The sequence below is a fragment of the Aulonocara sp. 'chitande type north' Nkhata Bay genome, linkage group LG6, assembly GCF_057382095.1.
Source record: "Aulonocara sp. 'chitande type north' Nkhata Bay isolate Kocher_YH1m ecotype deep benthic linkage group LG6, A_spYH_male_GT1.1, whole genome shotgun sequence".
Taxonomy (NCBI): domain Eukaryota; kingdom Metazoa; phylum Chordata; class Actinopteri; order Cichliformes; family Cichlidae; genus Aulonocara; species Aulonocara sp. 'chitande type north' Nkhata Bay.
Genome location: NC_141349.1, coordinates 33,591,503 through 33,611,008, shown reverse-complemented (window position 1 = coordinate 33,611,008; position 19,506 = coordinate 33,591,503). Strand labels below are relative to the sequence as shown.

The window sequence follows — 19,506 nt, the reverse complement described above, 5'->3', positions numbered from 1 at the left end:
ACTGGAAGCTTCTGTTGTTCCTGTTTAGTGTTGATTCTCTCATGTACCTGCTATCATCTGGCTGGTTTGCTGTATTTTAGGTCCTATCATCTCATTCTTCTGCCTAGATTACTTGGATTTATTTTATTTTATTTTGGCACCTCATATTTCAACACTTAAAGCATTTTAGTCTTAGTCTTCCCCAGTTTGGCTTAAATGTTAAAAAACATGATGTTGGGGCTTGTGCTCCTGCCAATGCAGACGGTGTAGTTTTTCTTTGTTCTGCCTCATTTGATTTGAGTCTTTGCGCATACTAAGAGATTTGGTCTTTTAGCCCAACCAACACCTGAACCCGGAAAAATATGTGAACACTCTTCCCCTTAAAGGGATTTATAGATTTATTCAGTCCCTGGCTTTATAAAGCATTTAGCCTTACACTAATGTTCTGATTGTATCATGCTGCCGTGTTGTGACTTAATCTTGCCTGAAGTCAAAGCATGCAGATGTATGTGTGTTTTTGTTTTTATCTGTTGAAGTATTCTTTTTAAAATGATGACTGCATTTGAATTATTTCTATATTCAAAAAAATGGCTAGTAGTATTCACATGTGCATTTTGTGTACAGACTTAACTTGTTGCAGTATTAGTGTAGAGACAGTTTGCAGGTTGTTACCAATATAAAACAATATGATGTCATGTGGATGTTGTGGGCTGACTTTTTGATATCCCTCCCCAGCCATGCTAAGCTCCCCGAATACAGGCCTCCAGAACTCCATGTCCTCTGTAGGCGTGGGCCAGCCTAGTACTCCCACCATTAGTACCTCAGCCCCCATAGACCCCAGCTCAATGCAGAGAGCTTATGCGGCACTTGGGCTGCCCTACAGCAGTCAGGCCACTGGACAGGCTCCAACCCAGCAGGCTCCAGGCGCAGGACAGACAGCAGGTGCACCGAACACCCAGGCTCAACAACAACTTCCACAGCAGATGAGACCCATCAGTGCACTTGGTAAATTAATTTTTTATGCTTAAAAATGACAGTTCATACCCATATTTTATTCACTGAGTTTGATTTTTAAATCAAGGGAGTGCCGTTTGCTCACTGTATTCTGTATTCACAGGTAACCAGATGGCTCTTGGAAATGCAGCAATGGGTGTGCCCACTTCAGAACAGACAAACCTGCACACAGACTCCCTTCCCAACACACTCAACACTAACAAGTCAGTCTCTGTCAAGTATAATAAGAATAATTACATTCATTTATTAAAAATACTTGTTGGCCTGTTTGTTTGGGGTTTTTTTTTTTTAAGGTTTCTTTTTAAATTATATATTTTTAAATTGAGTAACCACAGCAATAGATATCCATGGATGTGGGATTTCTAAATTTTCTTCATTTGCACCTGCAGTCAGCTGCTGTCAGATGGGTCAGCTGTGGGCTCAATGAGCAGCCTACCCACAGCAGCACCTGTCTCTGCCACAGGCTCCAGGAAAGCCTGGCATGAGCACGTCACTCAGGACTTGCGCAATCACCTCGTACACAAACTGTAAGTGTATACCTCAGCTGGAGAGATCTTACCTGTTAGGCACCTTTTGATTTTGTTTGAAAGGCTGGATATTTAAGGCAATGGTTTGAAATTAAGTAGAAGTTATCAGAAGTTCTATTTGCTTATCTTGTGCTTTCCTGCAACAGAGTACAAGCCATATTCCCTACCCCTGATCCGGCAGCTTTGAAGGACAGACGAATGGAGAACTTAGTGGCCTACGCCAGAAAGGTGGAAGGTGATATGTATGAGTCAGCTAACAGCCGGGTAAGTATCCTGAAAAACCGCATCAGGTTGTTGAATTGACTGACTTGAATTGCTCAACTTGACACATTCAACATCAAACGCTTTTCAAAGGCTTTTACCATAGTTCAAAATTTCACAGAACATGCCTTTTCCCTCAGTGTTTCATATTGCCTTTCTTCATCCCTCCAACCTTCTTCCTTTTAGGACGAGTACTATCACTTTTTGGCTGAGAAAATATACAAAATCCAAAAAGAGTTGGAGGAGAAGAGGCGTTCAAGGCTTCAGAAACAGATCATCAACCAGGCACCTATGGCTGCCCAGGGAACCCAGCAACCAGTCCTAGCCCAGCCCAATGCCTTGGGCCCACGACCACAGAGTAAGTGTAAGATTATATGAACGTGTTTTGGGTAAAATCACATTGTTTTCAAATTGATTTAATTACCCAGTTATGGTTATATAAAAATACCAGTGGTTCACCTGTACAGCCCTCTCAATTTGAAAGGCTTATGGCAGAATTATAAATTGTACTTTTAGTCATGTTTGTATGCCCAGAGGCTTTATCCATATTGCCCTATTATTAGGGCTGTTCGATATAACGATATATATCGGATGACGATATAAAAACGTCTATCGTTTCATTTTACGCTATCGTTTGTTTCGTGGTGTTGCAAAATAAACTGTTTACAGCAATATTTTTTCATCTTTTTGATGGTCACTGTAGTGGCTATATTCATTTCTTAAAGTTCTCTTTTTCTCTTATATTTAATATAACCACACTACGGATGGACAAGCACCTGTTTTTATGCGTTGTTGTCGTTAGCAACAACGACGGTAAAACTATCACGTGTCCGCTTGTTTATTTTCCACATACCTTTCACAATAAAGCTCAAGATCCTGTTGAGACTTTTCAAAATAAACTGAATCGCGTGAAAGAGTATGCAGAGTATTTACGGATGAGAAGCAAAAAAGAGCCGTCAGGTGCTTAAAAAAAACCAAAACCTTAGACTCAAACGTTAGAACAGGCTTTTCCCCGCAGCACGCCATGTAATAAATACTCCCAAAGAAAACGGCGGCCGTTACAACTTATGTCTAAAAATGTGTAGTTTCATGCATCGGTAAAACACTCGACTCCAGCTACACGACGCTCAGCTGGAAACACTTCAGCTACCCGAGATTCACAGAATTTACAGAAAATGTTAATTTTTGTGATTTATATCGTTATCGGACGATAGATGTTTTATATCGGGATATGAGATTTTGGTCATATCGCACAGCCCTACCTATTATATATGTGCCTTAACAGGTCTAATCACTTTCAAAAGGTCGTTTCCCTCCCAGTCTAAAATTGAAAATGGATATATGAGCTGAGCTCAGTGAGCAGCCTATCAACAGCAGCATCTGTCTCTGATGTTGCAATGTATTTATTTTTAATTGTTATTGTTGTTTTCTTTTAACTGTACAAGTTTGTTTTGTTTTTGCAGATGGACCTATTCCTCTTCCCAACATGCCAAATCAGATCATGAGTCGCATGCAGGCTTCACAAGGTACATTTTTAATAATACATATGGGAGTTTCAGAGTGCACAAAAAGTGAAATAAAACAACTGGTAGAATAGACAGGATAGCCAGACATGCTTATTAACACTGCATAAAATGTATGGTACAGGAAATAATGAGCTGCATACAAGAGAGGCAAGAAGAAGAATGGGGAAGTTACAATTGAACTTAATCAGGAAAACATTTCTCTCTACCAGCTTGGCTTTGGGGCATATTTCTTTATTCCTATTTGTTGTGCCAATTTCTAAAGTGTCTGATTTACTCCTCTGTACAGGAATCAACCAGTTCAACCACATGACTCTACCCAATGCCCAGATGTCTCAAGCAACAATGGGACCCCGTGCTGCCTCACCCATGAATCACCCTCAACAGATGAACATAAACTCAGTCCCAGCGGTAAGGGGGCAGACCGCGGGCCACAAAAATCACACCCACACATGGGGCAGGCGTGTAACATGAGCTGGCACCCAGTTACACGCTCTCAAGTAATGCATAAGCTAACTTAGGTGTACAAATAAGATTACTGCACCTAGTAATATCTTCTTTCCTGCCTCGTAGATGGGAATGTCTCCCTCTAGGATGCCCCAGGCCCAGGGCATGATGACTGGACACAGTGGAGGAAACATGGTGGGTCAGACTGCCAACCAGGGTCAGTTTTTGCCTCAGAACCAGTTTCCTCCAGGATCTGCTCCAGCTGCTGCAACGGGTGCGATGAATGTCACAGTGGTGCCAGGCATGGGTCAGCCACAGGCACAGGCTGCTGTCACTCAGGTGAGACACGAATGAGGTGGCGCTGTAGTTACCTGAGCCGCATAATGGTTTTGGATTGGCTGATTTTGGTACAGTTGTTCAGAGTTCGCCTAATTGCAACTAGTTGCTGAAGAACTAAACTCAAATTACTTCACCATTCATACAACACACTAATTACTCTTAAATTGTTTTTACCAATCACAAGGTGCTTTCTAAACCCCAAATTGTGTGCTATGTTGTGTTTGTCTGTTTGACCTTATGACTGTATGTTTTTCTGCTTGTTGTGTGTGTGTCTGCCTGCTCTTTGTGTGTCCTTCTCTCCAGCAGCAGCAACAGCAGCAGAGTGCTAACATCCCCATGAATGCACTTGGCCCCTCGCTGGGCCCACAGCTAGCCTCTTCCCAAACCCCCTTGCACTCCACGCCTCCGCCTGCTGCCTCCTCTGCCTCTACGGCTGGGGGGGCCACTAACCTGCCGCTCCCCCAGCCCTCGAGCCGCAGCTCTACCCCCACCCTCCCTGCCCCAGCCCCAGCCCAGGGTGCCACCCCGCCCTGCCCCACCCAGTCCCAACCCCAGACGGAGCTCCCTGCAGCAGCACAGACGCAGCCCCCACCTCAGCCCCCTACCACGCCGGTGAGACTGAGTCTCTTCGCATGCCCTCCACTTTTGACTCCCTCCTCCCTCCCGTGCAAACTCCCATCCCTCTGCCTGCCATGTACCAAACCATCCCATCCACATCCACCTTTTCTATCTAATAACTTCATTTTCACCACTGTTTGTAAGCCCCCCCAATCACAATGGGAATATTACACCTCTCATCGTAAGGGAGCAATGATATGTATACGGGGAGGTGTGCATTCGTGTCATAGCCTCAGAGCCCTGCATGCAAAACAAAACAAACAAAAAAAAGTTGTTGCAAACACATGACTGTATTTTTTCTCCCTCTTTGCCCCTGTCCTTCCCTGTCCTTTTTTCCCTCTTTTGTGTTTCAGCTGTCTCAGCCAGGAGCCAGTCTGGATAATCGGGTGCCCACACCAGCCTCAGCCGCCAGCGCCGACCTGCACTCGCAGCATGTTGGAGCAGACCTGCCTACCCAAGAGGTCAAAACGGAGACGCACCATGATCAACAGGAATTTGAGGCTGCTGGTGGAAAAACTGAGCCCAAGATGGAGGTGAGCTGTGACTGCAATTTAAAATGAGTAAAAACCTAAACTATAACTTATTTATGCTTATAATTTTAATTAATCTTAATTAAGAGACACCTTATCTGATAGTTGTTCATTAGATCACGACCTGATTTGGATTCACTTTTTTTTGTGAAGAAAACAACATGCCGCCTACACCATTGGCTGGTTGAAGCTAGTGAGCTGTCCTTGGCTGTCAGCATTAAAAAATGCCATATAAAGCATTTGGTCAACTTAGAATAACAAAGTCAAGGGATTCACAAATAATTGAGCTCATGAGGTTATAAACAAGAAAATCATTATTCTAAAGAGTATTACTGTCATGAGTAGATGGCTATTTCTATTGTTTACATGACTGTGGTATGAAATGTCTTTTACCTATATGTTTATAGACTGAAGATGAGTCTGCTTCAATGTTGGCCAAGAAGGAAGAGCCAGAGGAAAAGCCGGAGCCCATGGAGGTGGAGGAGAAGAAGCTGGAAATTAAGATGGAACCCAAAGAAGAGGAAGAGGGTGGAGCTAACAGCACAACCACCTCATCCCCATCTCAGTCACGGCGGAAAAGTGAGTCTAGGGCCAGGGAATGAAAAACTCTGCGTAAACTCTGACTGAGGTTTCCTCAGTAATCAGGGAGGGTTTTAGTTATTGCTGTTAATGTATACAATGATAAAGTCAAAATACCATCATTAGTTGCGCTGACAGAATTATGTCCAGATACTTTTGCGATACTTTGAACTTTAATAATAAACTTTGTAATATAGAAACCTACAAAGAGCAGAAGTGCTGGGAAATGTAAATGAAATTGTAGAACTCTGGTACAGTGGGGGGAAAATTGTTATGCTATTGGTTATAATTTGGAAAGAAGTAGTTTTCCCTTACAGGCAAATAATTTGGGGTAGTGTCAAGTAACTAAACGTACAATATAGAAACATTTTTGTTTCCTTTTTTTTCTCTTCACCTTTACCCAAAATTTCCCCTTACCTTGGCTTTCCATTGTATATTTTTCAGTTTTTAAACCCGAGGAGTTGCGCCAGGCTCTGATGCCAACTCTGGAGAGTCTGTACAGGCAGGACCCCGAGTCCCTGCCCTTTAGACAACCAGTAGACCCTATGCTCTTGGGTATCCCGGTATGTAGCAAACAACAGCTGGCTGCTTAAACACAGCAGCACTTGTAGGTGTTTCAAAGTGTTGCTTGTACTTCTGGTGTGAACAGATAATTGAGATGCACCATCTTAACTCTTAATCGTGTAAAACTTTCCTCTTTCTTCTCTCTTTAGGATTACTTTGACATTGTGAAGAATCCAATAGACTTGTCCACAATAAAGCGCAAGCTTGACACAGGCCAGTACCAGGAGCCCTGGCAATATGTGGATGATGTCTGGCTGATGTTCAACAACGCCTGGCTCTACAACCGCAAAACATCCCGTGTCTACAAGTACTGCTCTAAGCTGGCTGAGGTGTTTGAGTCCGAGATTGACCCTGTCATGCAGGGCCTGGGCTACTGCTGTGGGAGAAAGGTGAGATCGAGTGGGTGGACAATAGATTATTGAATGCCTGCAGTTTTATTTCAGGATAATATTCTTTGTCTTCTATAAATAACTGTTTGGATATTGTTTATATTATAAATGTAGTGTTAAACTCTGCTTCTGCTCTCGGTTTAAATTAATGTTTCATTAGGATGAGCCCAAGTTTTACCTGCCCACATTTTGAGTTCTCACTGAAATTTGGCAAAGATTTTCCAAACCAAAGCCCAAACTCTAAATTCTAATCTTCAGACTCACTTTTTTCTTGAACAGTTTTATTTGGACCTTCTTGACCTTTCTTGTTGTCTCACTTGTGTTTACAGTACGAGTTCTCCCCTCAAACCCTCTGTTGTTATGGCAAGCAGCTCTGCACCATACCTACTGGAGGCACATACTACAGTTACCAGAACAGGTACCTTTTTATGAATAAATGTACTTAAAGTGTGTGTTTTGTTCAACTAGGTCAAAAAACAAATGTTGGGTGAGCACATGCTTAATCTCACCGAGGAATCTCATTTGCATTGCACATTTGCATGCACAGTTTTGATGGACCAAAATTGCAGCTATTTGAACTGTTGCGCATCCCCTGTGAGCCCGGGTTCTGCTCATCTGTAGCTGTAGTGGGATCGCTGTCATACCAGTTACGGTTTTAATGGCTCTGCCTTCAAGTCCTGGCACAGTATGAGACTTCAAAATGGTTTTGCTCGCATTTATTAACTGTTAGGTTCCAGCGTCATACATTAGAAGAAACACCCAAATGACCATCAGACAAAAAGAAAAACAAGCCATGTGTTAATTGTTTTTTTTCTCTCGGCATCTGTCAAGGGGACTATGTGAATTCATTGTCGCTGCCCCCTGTGTTGCGTGATGACTGAAAATATAACGCTTTAGTTTAGGCCACAAGCTGCCTTCCCCATCATTGACTTCTCTTCTCAGTAGAATTCAGCACATTGCTTTACACAGTGTACCTTGCACCCCCTCCTGTATAAACTGTGGAACTGCAGCGTTTTTGAGCAGCGCAGCAGCACGGCATGAGACTCCTGCAGCGCAGTCCATTTACACTCTCAATAGGAGTTCAGGGAATCCCCGCTCTATATAAAAATCTAGTGTTATTTTGTACAATTTGCCTGGGCACACTCAATCCTATAGCGTAACATCAACTTTTGCAATATGACTCACATTTGAATACAACGATAATCTTGTATCCTGGTATCTTTATCATTTTTAACGTGCTGAATTTGTGTTTGTTTGGTTTTTTTTCTTGCAGGTATCATTTCTGTGAAAAATGTTTCAATGAGATCCAGGGGGATAATGTGACGTTAGGAGATGATCCTGCACAACCACAGACGTAAGTAAAACACTGGCTTCTGCAGATCTTTAAAATCCTACAACACTAAATTCATTCTAATAGAAAAACAATCCCTTAAAATGTCTCTTAAAATACAGAAACTAAATCAACATCAAGATTTTGCTTCATGGTTGAAATCTGTACCAGACATGCATAAGAGGGAGATTTTGTCTGATGTTCAGTGTTTCCAACTTGGGAATCGGCACAGTGTAATCACACATGATGTTTCCAGACTCCAATATTTCCTGTTTGGATACATCCAGTTTGTTGCACACACCTTGGTCAAACCACAGAAAACAACTGCAATCCAAGATCATAATATTTTTGTTCTCAAAATTTAAAAAAAGTGAAGTTAACAATTTGTTTCAGCAGAATTGCTTCATAGTTAAGATGCGAACATCCACTGAAATATTGACATCTCTAACTTTAAAACCATCTTAACGTGAACACATTGCTTGAAAAAAGATTTTACTATTCAATATCTGTGTTATTTATCTACTATTTTATAGTCACGGTATTACTTGGTTAACTTTTTCTGGTCGTTTTGCCCACACTTTAGGAGGATATCGAAAGACCAGTTTGAGCGGAAGAAGAACGATGTCCTCGACCCTGAACCGTAAGTCAACACAAACCACACACCCTTCAGTGAAAGGAACTCAGAATGGTCGGTCTTTGCTTCTTTTCCCAGAGTTAATCTCTGATGCCTTTTTCTGTTCATGTGTTGCTGATCACATCTTTAAACAGTTTTTTCCCCTGCCACCCACATCTGGCTTTGTTTTGGTGTGTTTTTTTTCTGCACAGTCTGCATATTTTCTCTCTGATCAATCTCTTTGGTTTCAGTGAAGCCCAAGGGCAGCTCAGCAGCACCACCTGCTGAGTGTAACTTGATGTCGAAGTTCTCTCTTTCTAGTGAGGGCTTGGATTAGAGAGCACAGGTCATAAAGTAGCTGTCTTTTAGATTGGTCACTGTGATTTTTAGATATGTTGCACAAATGTTATGCTAAACCTCCCACAAAGGCGCTCTTGTATTGGCTGGCTTGCACGAGCGTAACGACTGGAGGAACATTGACGTGAATGACGATCTCTGTTGCTTGCTGCCCGAGCAGTAAAGATATCAACATTCATACAAATGATAACCACGGGGAAACACGACTGGAATAGTGTGTATTTTGTAACGATGTGTGAGAACTGAGTGATATTTTAGTTCTGTTAAATTTTGTGTGCGTTTCTTTTTTTGTATTTGCATTTTCTTTGGTTTTAAATTTGAAAAGTGAAAGCATCCCATGCTAACTCCACACAGAGGGTTCTCTCTCTGTACTCTGGCTTCCTCCCAAAGTCCAAAGATATGTGTTGGGTTCGTTGGGGATGTGAAAGTGGTGATTCAGAATTAGCTGTCGATGAGAATCCACAAACGGTTTTCCATCTCTTTGTGATTCCCTGCAACAGACTAGTGATGTGTCCAGCGTTAAGCCCACCTTGTGCCCCGTGACAGCTGGAATAAGCTACAGCCCCACTGATGATGATGAATATTAACGATTTTTTTGTATGTTTTCTTTTTTTAAGGTTTGTTGAATGTAAAGATTGTGGACGGAAGATGCACCAAATATGCGTCTTACACTACGAGGTCATTTGGCCATCTGGGTGAGAATTTTGACCGCCATTGCTTTTTGTACATTTTTGCAAATTTGTATTTCCGCTAACAGTGTGTTTAACCTCCCTCTGTATATGTTGTTTTTTCCTCAGATTTATCTGTGACAACTGTTTGAAGAAAAGTGGAAAAACACGAAAGGAAAACAAGTTCTCAGCAAGAAGTTAGTACTCCTTCCTGTTTCAGATGTGAAGTCTTTGGTTCATCTTTCACGGCTATTTATTTGTGGATTTTTCAGAATGTCAGCAGATTATTGAAGATTTGTCTTAACAAGCTAAGACTTCCTCCATGTGCCCATGGTCTGCATACATCTCAGTGTGGTGTTAGCCTTGTAGTTTAATTATCAGTTTAGGTCTGGAGGACCATATCTGACTTTGATGGAATATGTTAGTGACATATTGGTGATCTGAAGTTTTATAGTCTAACATAGACCATCGATAGTGTCCTAATGTTGTTGTTCTCTCCATGCTGCAGGTTGTGTACTTTTTCCTGGAAAAATGAAGCTCCTGCTTCAGGAAACAGATTTGACCCTTTTCAAACTTCTGCCTTGTGCTTGTCTGTTGTAGGGCTGCAAGCAACACGACTGGGAACGTACATAGAGGACCGTGTGAATAAATACTTGAAGCGACAAAACCACCCAGAGGCTGGGGAAGTGTTTGTACGAGTGGTGGCAAGCTCTGATAAAACGGTGGAGATTAAACCAGGCATGAAAGCTAGGTAAGACCATCATTAACAGAGGAGAAAGTGGGATAGGATGTTTGGATATTAGAATTTTAAAAACAATGTTTTCCATTGAAAGTAACATATTTTGTACTTGTCTACTAGGGTTGCCTTAGTCAAATAAATGAACAACCAAAGAGTCAACAGTTTGGGTGAGGGTAGCCAAACCTCCTTAATTTGTAGATAAGCTGGCAAGGCTTGTGTTTTTCCCTAGCTTATTTTAATTGCCATAAAGAATGCAATGTCCTCTATAAAGATTTTACACCCACTCAGTGTAATTGTGAAACATGCCTGTTTGATGAGATGTCGTGCACACCCTCCTAGGAGGCCTTACGGTGTTGTTAGATTCACCATGGGATCAAAGTCAACAATGCGTGTCCTATCTTTGCAGGGAGGAGTCCCTACTCCAAGAGCCTGTTATCTTAAAGTTAAATGATTTAAGGCTTTTAGCTTTTTATTGACTAAAGGCAACTTGACTTGAATCGTCCCATTGTGTTCTTCACATCTGCTGAAAGCTACTGGCTTTCCACGTCTGTCACTGATTTTAGCAGATGTGAAGAACACAGTGGGACGATTCAAGTCATATTTTCATGGCTATACATTTTAATATTTCCTTTTGTTGGTTTCAACAGGTTTGTAGATACAGGTGAAATGCCAGAGGCCTTTCCTTATAGAACCAAAGCACTTTTCGCATTTGAGGAAATTGATGGTGTAGACGTGTGCTTCTTCGGCATGCACGTACAGGAGTATGGCTCTGAGTGCCCATTCCCCAACACTAGGTCTGTGCATTCAATTATGTCACACAGCAATAAATAATATTAACTTTTCTTTGCGGTTTTCTGTGGTTCACGTAAGATTTAACTTGTCTTCTTTCTTTTTAACCTTTGCAGACGGGTCTACATATCATACCTTGACAGTATTCACTTCTTCAGACCTCGGATTCTACGAACAGCCGTTTACCATGAGATCCTTATTGGCTATCTAGAATATGTCAAGAAACTTGGGTAAGGCTCACTCTATTCTTTGTCTGTTCTTCCTGACGACTTGCACAACTGGCAAAAGCCTCAGTAGATCCAGGTCTCAGGGTAACGTCATCACTGTCTCTTTGGCCTGACTTACTGTTCACGTGTGTTCACAGATATGCCCAGGCCCACATCTGGGCATGTCCTCCCAGTGAAGGTGACGACTATATCTTTCACTGCCATCCTCCTGACCAGAAGATCCCCAAGCCTAAAAGACTGCAGGAGTGGTACAGGAAGATGTTGGACAAGGCTTTTGCTGAGAGGATCCTGCATGACTACAAGGTAACAAGGCAGAATGAAGGACTGCATATTATTACTAGAGATGTCAGATATATATATATATATATATATATAGATAGATAGATAGATAGATAGATAGAGATATATATATATATATATAGATAGATAGATATATAGAGATAGATATATATAGAGATAGATATAGAGATATAGCTGCTTTTTGTATAAGTTCATACTCAAGTTTAAAATAAACAAAAAAAAAAACGAAAACACTAAAGCTATTCTGTTATACCTGTATGCAAAAAATACACTGCACCCAAAATATTTCATAGTTCAGCAACACTGATCAATCTAATAAACTTAAACCTACTCCATCCTCCCTATTCTGGTATTTTAAAGAGTAAGCAACCTAAGTAATAGAGTTCTAAAACTCCCAGCAAAAATAATAATAATAATAAGGAACCACTCCCCACCTCATGATGCTTAATTGACGTAATCAACTTCAATTTGATGCAGTGTGAAAAAAATGCCCAGAAATTATTTTTCAAGAATAATTAACTAGATTCAACATCTTTCTTCTACAGAATTGCAGACTGCACAGATGGTATCTTCCCAAAGGAAAAAGTACTATAGCTTACTAGGGTATATTAGACTTAATAGTTACTATATACAGTAATGGACTTCTATACATTTTACATCAGATTAAAACTTTGGGTGTAAGATTCAGATAATTATTGATTAAAAGCTAGACATTTTAAATGAGAATAAGAAAGAAAAGTATGTCTTTGTGCCCCCTTTTCCCTGTTAATGCCCTATCGGCCCCCCCTGGCTAAACTTTGCTAGATCTGCCCCTGCACAGTTACCAGCGTCAGCTACGTAGAAAAAGATCCTGGTGTAGAAAGTAATAATAAATAAATTCTAACAACAGCTTATCAAGGTTAAACGTGCTGCTGTTGTTCAGCCACTGGTTTCTTCTTTCTGGTGCAAAGTGGGCCAAAAACAAAGAAGAGAGACGGACTCGCGACAAAATAGCCGATCAGCTGATCATTGATCAGTTTCACGATTGAAGTAGCAGCAGGAGAGGGAGAGAGGCAGTCGCTCCATATATCGGTTGTTAAGCTTAACGCGGGAATGCTTTACAAACATTCAGAGATGAACTTACACACTTGCTTTACTTCTCCCGGGGATAACTTCCTCTGAGATGAAATGCTGGCTTGGTAGCGAGGCTACAAATACACACAGCCGCTCTATCACGTGATGCATACTGCTGCGACGTGCTACGGTTATGAGCCGAGTTACGCCATGTTGCAAGTTTTGTGAGGTGCTTTTTTGATATTTAATGGATCGGGTTACATTTTTTATTTCTCTCCGATATCCGATCCAGTAATTTACGTCAGTGTCGGACCGATACGTAATATCGGATCGGTCCATCTCTAATTATTACCACATAAAAGCTAAAGTGACCAAATTGTAAAGGGCAGATGATAATGTTATTGACTACTGAGGTCTTTGTTATATTAATCAGATGTCTCACTAGCTGTTGTTGGGATTAACCCAGTGTTTTCCATCCGTCTCTCAGGATATCTTCAAACAGGCAACTGAAGACCGACTGACCAGCGCCAATGAGCTGCCTTACTTTGAAGGTGACTTCTGGCCTAATGTGCTTGAAGAGAGCATCAAGGAGCTGGAGCAGGAGGAAGAAGAGCGGAAGAAGGAGGAGAACACAGCTGCCTCTGAAACTCCGGAGGTATGATTATTATATGAAGGTTTGATGTAGTAGAGCACCAGAAACTCCACTATCTTGTATTGTGTTACTATCTTTGTCTTTCCATTGCAGGTGAATGATTCGATATAAGGAGTTTAAAGAATTAAAAAATGTATTTTTATGTACTACTACCTTAAACATATAAAACATTAAACATTAAAAATATTTGAATCAAAATAATTTCAGTGGAATTTAATGAGATTAAGGTGACATCAAACCAAGGCAGAGAGTAACTAATGAACTGTGAAAATTTGTGCACTCTGTGCTAAGTTTTAGCACTGGAAACAGTGAGAATATATAATGATGGAATAATTCATACATAACATGTTTTCTTTAATATATTTTTTAGGGAACACCAAGTGACAGTAAAAACGCTAAGAAGAAGAACAACAAGAAGACCAATAAAAACAAGAGCAGCGTGAGCCGAGCCAATAAGAAGAAGCCTGGGATGCCAAATGTAGCTAATGATTTGTCTCAGAAGTTGTACGCCACCATGGAGAAGCATAAAGAGGTCAGACTTGTTTCTTGTTTTTTTTTTTTTTGTGGTAGTGAAAATTGGGAGGTGATGAACAATAATTTTATGGATGTGATCAAAAGGTTAACTAGTGGGAAACAGTCCGAATAACGAAAGTAAGTCATACTTTATTTTGATTTTTTCCCCCCTCTCCTTTGCTTAAGGTGTTCTTCGTGATTCACCTTCATTCTGGGCCCATGGTCAACACTTTGCCGCCCATCGTGGACCCCGACCCATTGCTCTCCTGTGACCTGATGGATGGCCGTGATGCCTTCCTGACTCTGGCAAGGGACAAGCACTGGGAGTTCAGCTCCCTCAGGAGGTGCAAGTGGAGCACCATGTGCATGCTCGTTGAACTGCACAACCAGGGACAGGATCGTTTTGTCTATACTTGTAACGAGTGCAAGCACCACGTGGAGACACGCTACCATTGCACTGTGTGCGAGGTTAGTTTCCACTGCACTGTTGTTTTTACACTCGATTATTTTGTGTCAGTTTGGAACTAGGGAGAGAGAAAAAAAGGATGATTGGAAGTGGAAATCTGTCAGATACGTGGAATGACGTACATGAACTGAGTAAACTTTTTAGTTTACCATCTTTGGTTGGACTTTAATTACTATGTCCCCTTTTCTTCTTTTTTCCCTCTTAGGACTTTGATCTTTGCATTAATTGCTACAACACAAAGGGCCATGAGCACCAGATGGTCAAGTGGGGTCTTGGCCTGGATGATGATAACAACAGCCAGAGTGGGGAGGCCTCCAAGAGCCCACAGGAGAGCCGGCGTTTAAGTATTCAACGGTGCATTCAGTCGCTGGTCCATGCTTGTCAGTGTCGCAATGCCAACTGCTCTCTGCCGTCCTGCCAGAAGATGAAGCGAGTGGTACAGCACACCAAGGGTTGCAAACGCAAAACCAACGGTGGCTGTCCTGTATGTAAGCAGCTTATTGCTTTATGCTGTTATCACGCAAAGCACTGCCAGGAGAACAAGTGTCCTGTCCCGTTCTGCCTGAACATCAAGCACAAGCTTCGCCAGCAGCAGCTGCAGCACAGGCTCCAGCAGGCCCAGTTGATGAGGAGAAGAATGGCCACCATGCAATGCAGAACCATGCCGCTACCATCCCCACCGCCATCAGCTGCCCCTAGCACTCCCACTTCCCACACTCAGCCCAGCACTCCCCAAACACCCCAGCAGCCTCTTTCCAACCAGCCGCAGACCCCCAACTCAGCAGGCGTCATGTCGCCGTCTTTCTCCAATGCACCTCGCACTGCCCAAGCTCAGGCACCGGTGTCTCAGGGCAAACCTGGGCCCCAGGCCTCCCCTCTACACCAGCAGCAGTCCCCTCTCCCTCAGCCCCCCCAACCATCACAGCAGCTATCTCAGCAGCCACCTCCCATCGCTGCAGTCAAGATGGCACAGCGCATCGAAATGATGGCGCAGGCCCAGCAGAACCAGCGGAACTACCGTGTCAATGTGAATGGTTTGCCCATGAATCCCCAGCAGCCACAACAGCGCATGACGGCACCAATGCAGCCAGCAATGCAGATGGTGCCTGGGCCCCGGGGACCACCAGTCATGCAACCTGGTATGGCCACTGGACAGTGGGGTGGAGCTTCAGGCCCCATCCAGCCAGGTCAAACTCAACAACCAGGTCTTGTTCCAGGCCAGTCCCCACAGCAGCCCATGACCATGCAGCGAGCCATGATGCCACCAGGGCAGCAACCCCAGCAAAGCCAGAGGATGCTGATACCACAGCAGCCCGGTGCCCGGCCACAGACTCCCCAGAGAGCTGGAGCTATACCTCCAAATGCTCTGCAGGACCTCCTCCGCACCCTAAAGTCTCCCAGCTCACCCCAGCAGCAGCAGCAAGTTCTAAACATCCTCAAATCAAACCCTCAGCTAATGGCTGCGTTCATTAAACAGCGAACAGCCAAGTACCATGCCAACCAGCCGCAGCAGCAACAACCGCAACAGCAGCAACAAGCAGGCCAACAACAGCAGCCTGGCATGCCAGCAATGCAGAATATGGCTATGTCTGGAGGGGCAGTGCAAAGGACGGGGATGCCACCACAGCAACCACAGCAGCCTCAAGTGCAGGGCATGGCTGCATTAGGGACTCAAGGGCAGCTGAACACCGCGCACAATGCAAACCCCCAGATCCAGGAGATTTTCCGCAGGCAACTCTTATTGCAGCAGCAACAACAGCAGCAGCAGCAGCAACAGCAGGGAGTGTTACCACAGAGCCACCCGGGTCAGTTTGCTGCTCAGTCGCAGGGTACAACACCCACCTACTCCCAGCTCCGAATGCAACAGCAACAACAGCAGCAAATGCAAATGCAGGCAGGGGCACCTGGGGGCCCCATGGGTCAGCTCCCACCAATGGCTCAGATGGCCCAGTCTGGCATGGGGATGGACTCGACCCAAAATTTACTGCATCAACGACTGCTTCAGCAGCAGCAGCAACTTCCCCAGCAGCAGGCTGTCCTAAAGCAGCAGATGGGCTCCCCTGGCCAACCAAGCCCCATGAGCCCTCAAACCCACCTCCTGGCTGGGCAGACTCAAGGCGGAGCCCACCTCCCCAGCCAACCTGCTTTAGCCAACGCCCTCAGCAACCAGGTCCGCTCCCCAGCACCAGTCCAGTCCCCTTGTCCACCCTCGCAGCAGCCCCCACATTCCAGTCCTTCGCCGCAGGTCCAGAACCAGCCCCAACCCTCACCTCAGCACCCACCCCACTCGGGTTCACCCCACACAGGGCTTGGGGGCCCACTGCAGTCGATGGAGCAAGGACACTTGGGGACACCAGAACAAAGCGCCATGCTACCGCAGCTTAATACGCCCAACAGAGGAGGGCTGAGCAATGACTTGGGGATGGTAGGAGATGCTACAGGGGACACTCTGGAGAAGTTTGTGGAGGGATTGTAGCATTTCTGCTGGGAACTAAAGAACATATTGTCACTCCCACGGACCTGTCCTCCCACTCCTCTTCCTCGTTTTCCCTCAAACTCTTTATTCCGTTAGAGGGCTTTGTTTGTTCTTTGTAAGGCTGACAACGGTTTTTGTACTGACATGTAAAAAGTTTCAAACGTTGCAACAAAACAAGAAAATTTGGTTCATTTAAAATAAAAAATAAAAAATTCAAAACCTTTAGGGAATGTAATTGTTTCCTAACCCTAAATGGTAGGTATTTCTTCCTTGGGATGTTGAGGGATTTGCAAGTTGCTTCTTAAAATGAAATTAAAGTCACAAAGAATATATTTTTTTGGTTGAGACCAAATGTGTTCAGTACTCATTTTTTAAAATTTTTTTTGTTTGTTTGATTTCTTGTTTTTTGGGGGGGGTTGTTTGTTTATGGGTTCATGCCTTTCTTTCTTTTTTCTTCTTCTTCTTTTTTTCTTTTTTTTTTTTTTTTTTTTTTACAAAAATGTAAAGTTGCATTATATTATTCATATCTTTATTTTGTACCTTTTTGAGAATTTTTTTTCCTTTTTTTTCTTTTTTTTTCTTTTTTTGGAAACTGTAAAATATTTTGTCTCTGAATTGGGCCAGGTTTTTGTTATCTTCACAAGCTGTCATTCCTGGCAATTGTAATCTAGTGTTGTACTATTACTGCAAGAAGATGCGTTCAGGGACAATGACCGCTCCCATTCTTTTTGTGTGTATGAAGAGCACTCATTTGTATTAAAGTAGGAAATGGCCTGCAGCAGTTTGTGTAAACAGGCATGTATGCAGGAGCACATGAAGACACTGACACAAACCCTCACCGTCACTAAAGCCGCGTTTCCACCACAGGAACTTTTACCAGGGACTAGGGACCATACTTTCAGTTACGTTTGGGGTAATTATTTAACCCCCCACCAAAAAGGTCCCTGCTTTGGGTGGTTTTGAAGCGCTGAACATTTCTGATTGGAGTACCCGTCTTTACCACCAACTCCAGGGTGTAAAAGCAGCCGTCTCTTTTTATTATGTCAGCGGATTTTTCTTTAAATTTTTTTCTTTTGCTTAATTTTCACGGGCCTTTTAAACATTTTTTATTTCCTTGGAAACAAAAATTTCTGTGACTACGACTTCCGGGTACTTTTGGGTGGACACGCGGCTTAAGAGATATACAGCTGATTGGTTCACCAATAAGGACTGCAGCCTACAACTCAGTGGCCTGGAATTTGGAAACGTCTTGCAGGTGTAGAAAGTTGTTGCTTTGACATTAAAAAGAATTTGTCATACTTTTTGTCATACAAATGTTGTAAAGTGTAAAGAGATTGTGAGAAAGAGACCAGCCCCCTAAGCTGAGGTGGAATGAGCAGTGGTTGTTTGTAGGCAATGTCTCTGATGCTGCCCAGTTCTCCAAATTTTACACTAAGTTGTGTGCTATCAGGGGATGAAGGGCACATTTGAGATTCACCTGGAGGAGAACTAAATGTCATCAACCCTCATTCCTCTCACAAAAAAAAACTTGAATTAGGGGGATTTACTTTTTCTCCTATTGTAAATCAAGTTAAGCAAAATACTATAGATATAAGGAAGAGCAAATGAAATCACTGTATAAACTGGTAAAAGACTCATTTCTTACTTATATACCATATTGTTAAATAAACTGTGTGCAACAGAAGAACTCCAGTACTCTGTTGACTAAATAATGAGGCATCACTTCCTCCTGTTGGTGTGTATTCATTTGTTTCCGGTGTTACATTACCAGCAACGACTGTTCGGTTTTCATGTCACCTAAAATAACATTTATTTTAACTTTAGTCCTCATCCTGAACTTTTAAAAAGATGGAGTTGAATTGTTGTGTTTAGTAAAATGATATGTATCGATGCAGCACTTTACAAATAGTGACCGATGCCTCTTTTCCACCCATGTGAATCTGGTGCCTGAGCTAGAACCGGATTCATGCATTTCCACCAAAGCCAGACTATTGTCAGCAAAAATTGGCACTTGGTTTTATTATTAGCAGGAATGTAAGACCCCCTTCTTTCAGTCGAAGTGCAAAGCATTAATAAGTAACCTGCTAGGCTCTACAAAAAGTCTAGTGAGAACCTGTGCGATTACAGAAAATACTCATTTTAACCACTATGTCAGGTACACATTTGCTAATTTTTTTAGTGTTTTAGATTGAACAAGTTGCTGGAAACATTCCTCAGAGACATTTGGTACATGACGGCATTGTGCAGCACATTCACAATGGTCTGTGAAACCTGTTAAGTACATTTTAGTGCACTAAAGTAATTGTCATTTAGAAGAAAATAGTTTCAAATTATAAGAGCTTTATAATGTGCATTAACCTGCTAAAATAGCCATTAGAAGACGGAAACACTGGTCATAAAGACATGGACATAACGAGCAACAGTAGTTCAGGTTGGCTGTACCATATAAATAATGGGTGATTGGTGCTTAGCAGTCCAATAAGACATCCACCACACCATTCAACCACCATCAGCATCGAGAGTTGTTACAATGCCCATAAAAGGGAAATCCAG

The 19,506-nt window shown here is 42.7% G+C and overlaps 1 protein-coding gene across 4 annotated transcripts in view; it reads left to right on the top strand.

Annotated features, from left to right (window-relative positions):
- crebbpa (CREB binding lysine acetyltransferase a) overlaps positions 1 to 18,640 on the top strand; it is a 50,328-nt gene extending 31,688 nt beyond the window's left edge. For 2 of the 4 annotated variants that reach the window (XM_086296435.1, XM_086296433.1), the window contains exons 6-31: positions 715 to 984; positions 1,097 to 1,196; positions 1,383 to 1,520; positions 1,667 to 1,784; positions 1,968 to 2,139; positions 3,245 to 3,307; positions 3,594 to 3,715; positions 3,878 to 4,090; positions 4,394 to 4,702; positions 5,062 to 5,241; positions 5,646 to 5,817; positions 6,262 to 6,380; positions 6,531 to 6,770; positions 7,100 to 7,188; positions 8,044 to 8,124; positions 8,684 to 8,740; positions 9,688 to 9,765; positions 9,868 to 9,935; positions 10,339 to 10,489; positions 11,125 to 11,271; positions 11,383 to 11,496; positions 11,631 to 11,796; positions 13,334 to 13,501; positions 13,869 to 14,030; positions 14,198 to 14,479; positions 14,683 to 18,640. In XM_086296435.1, the coding sequence (XP_086152561.1) occupies positions 715 to 984; positions 1,097 to 1,196; positions 1,383 to 1,520; positions 1,667 to 1,784; positions 1,968 to 2,139; positions 3,245 to 3,307; positions 3,594 to 3,715; positions 3,878 to 4,090; positions 4,394 to 4,702; positions 5,062 to 5,241; positions 5,646 to 5,817; positions 6,262 to 6,380; positions 6,531 to 6,770; positions 7,100 to 7,188; positions 8,044 to 8,124; positions 8,684 to 8,740; positions 9,688 to 9,765; positions 9,868 to 9,935; positions 10,339 to 10,489; positions 11,125 to 11,271; positions 11,383 to 11,496; positions 11,631 to 11,796; positions 13,334 to 13,501; positions 13,869 to 14,030; positions 14,198 to 14,479; positions 14,683 to 16,953 (6,050 nt within the window). In that variant the 3' untranslated portion in view covers positions 16,954 to 18,640. The remainder of the gene's footprint in view (positions 1 to 714; positions 985 to 1,096; positions 1,197 to 1,382; positions 1,521 to 1,666; positions 1,785 to 1,967; positions 2,140 to 3,244; positions 3,308 to 3,593; positions 3,716 to 3,877; positions 4,091 to 4,393; positions 4,703 to 5,061; positions 5,242 to 5,645; positions 5,818 to 6,261; positions 6,381 to 6,530; positions 6,771 to 7,099; positions 7,189 to 8,043; positions 8,125 to 8,683; positions 8,741 to 9,687; positions 9,766 to 9,867; positions 9,936 to 10,338; positions 10,490 to 11,124; positions 11,272 to 11,382; positions 11,497 to 11,630; positions 11,797 to 13,333; positions 13,502 to 13,868; positions 14,031 to 14,197; positions 14,480 to 14,682) is intronic. The other 2 variants (XM_086296434.1, XM_086296436.1) reach the window with 2 other exon arrangements.
- The last annotated feature ends 866 nt before the right edge of the window (positions 18,641 to 19,506 follow it).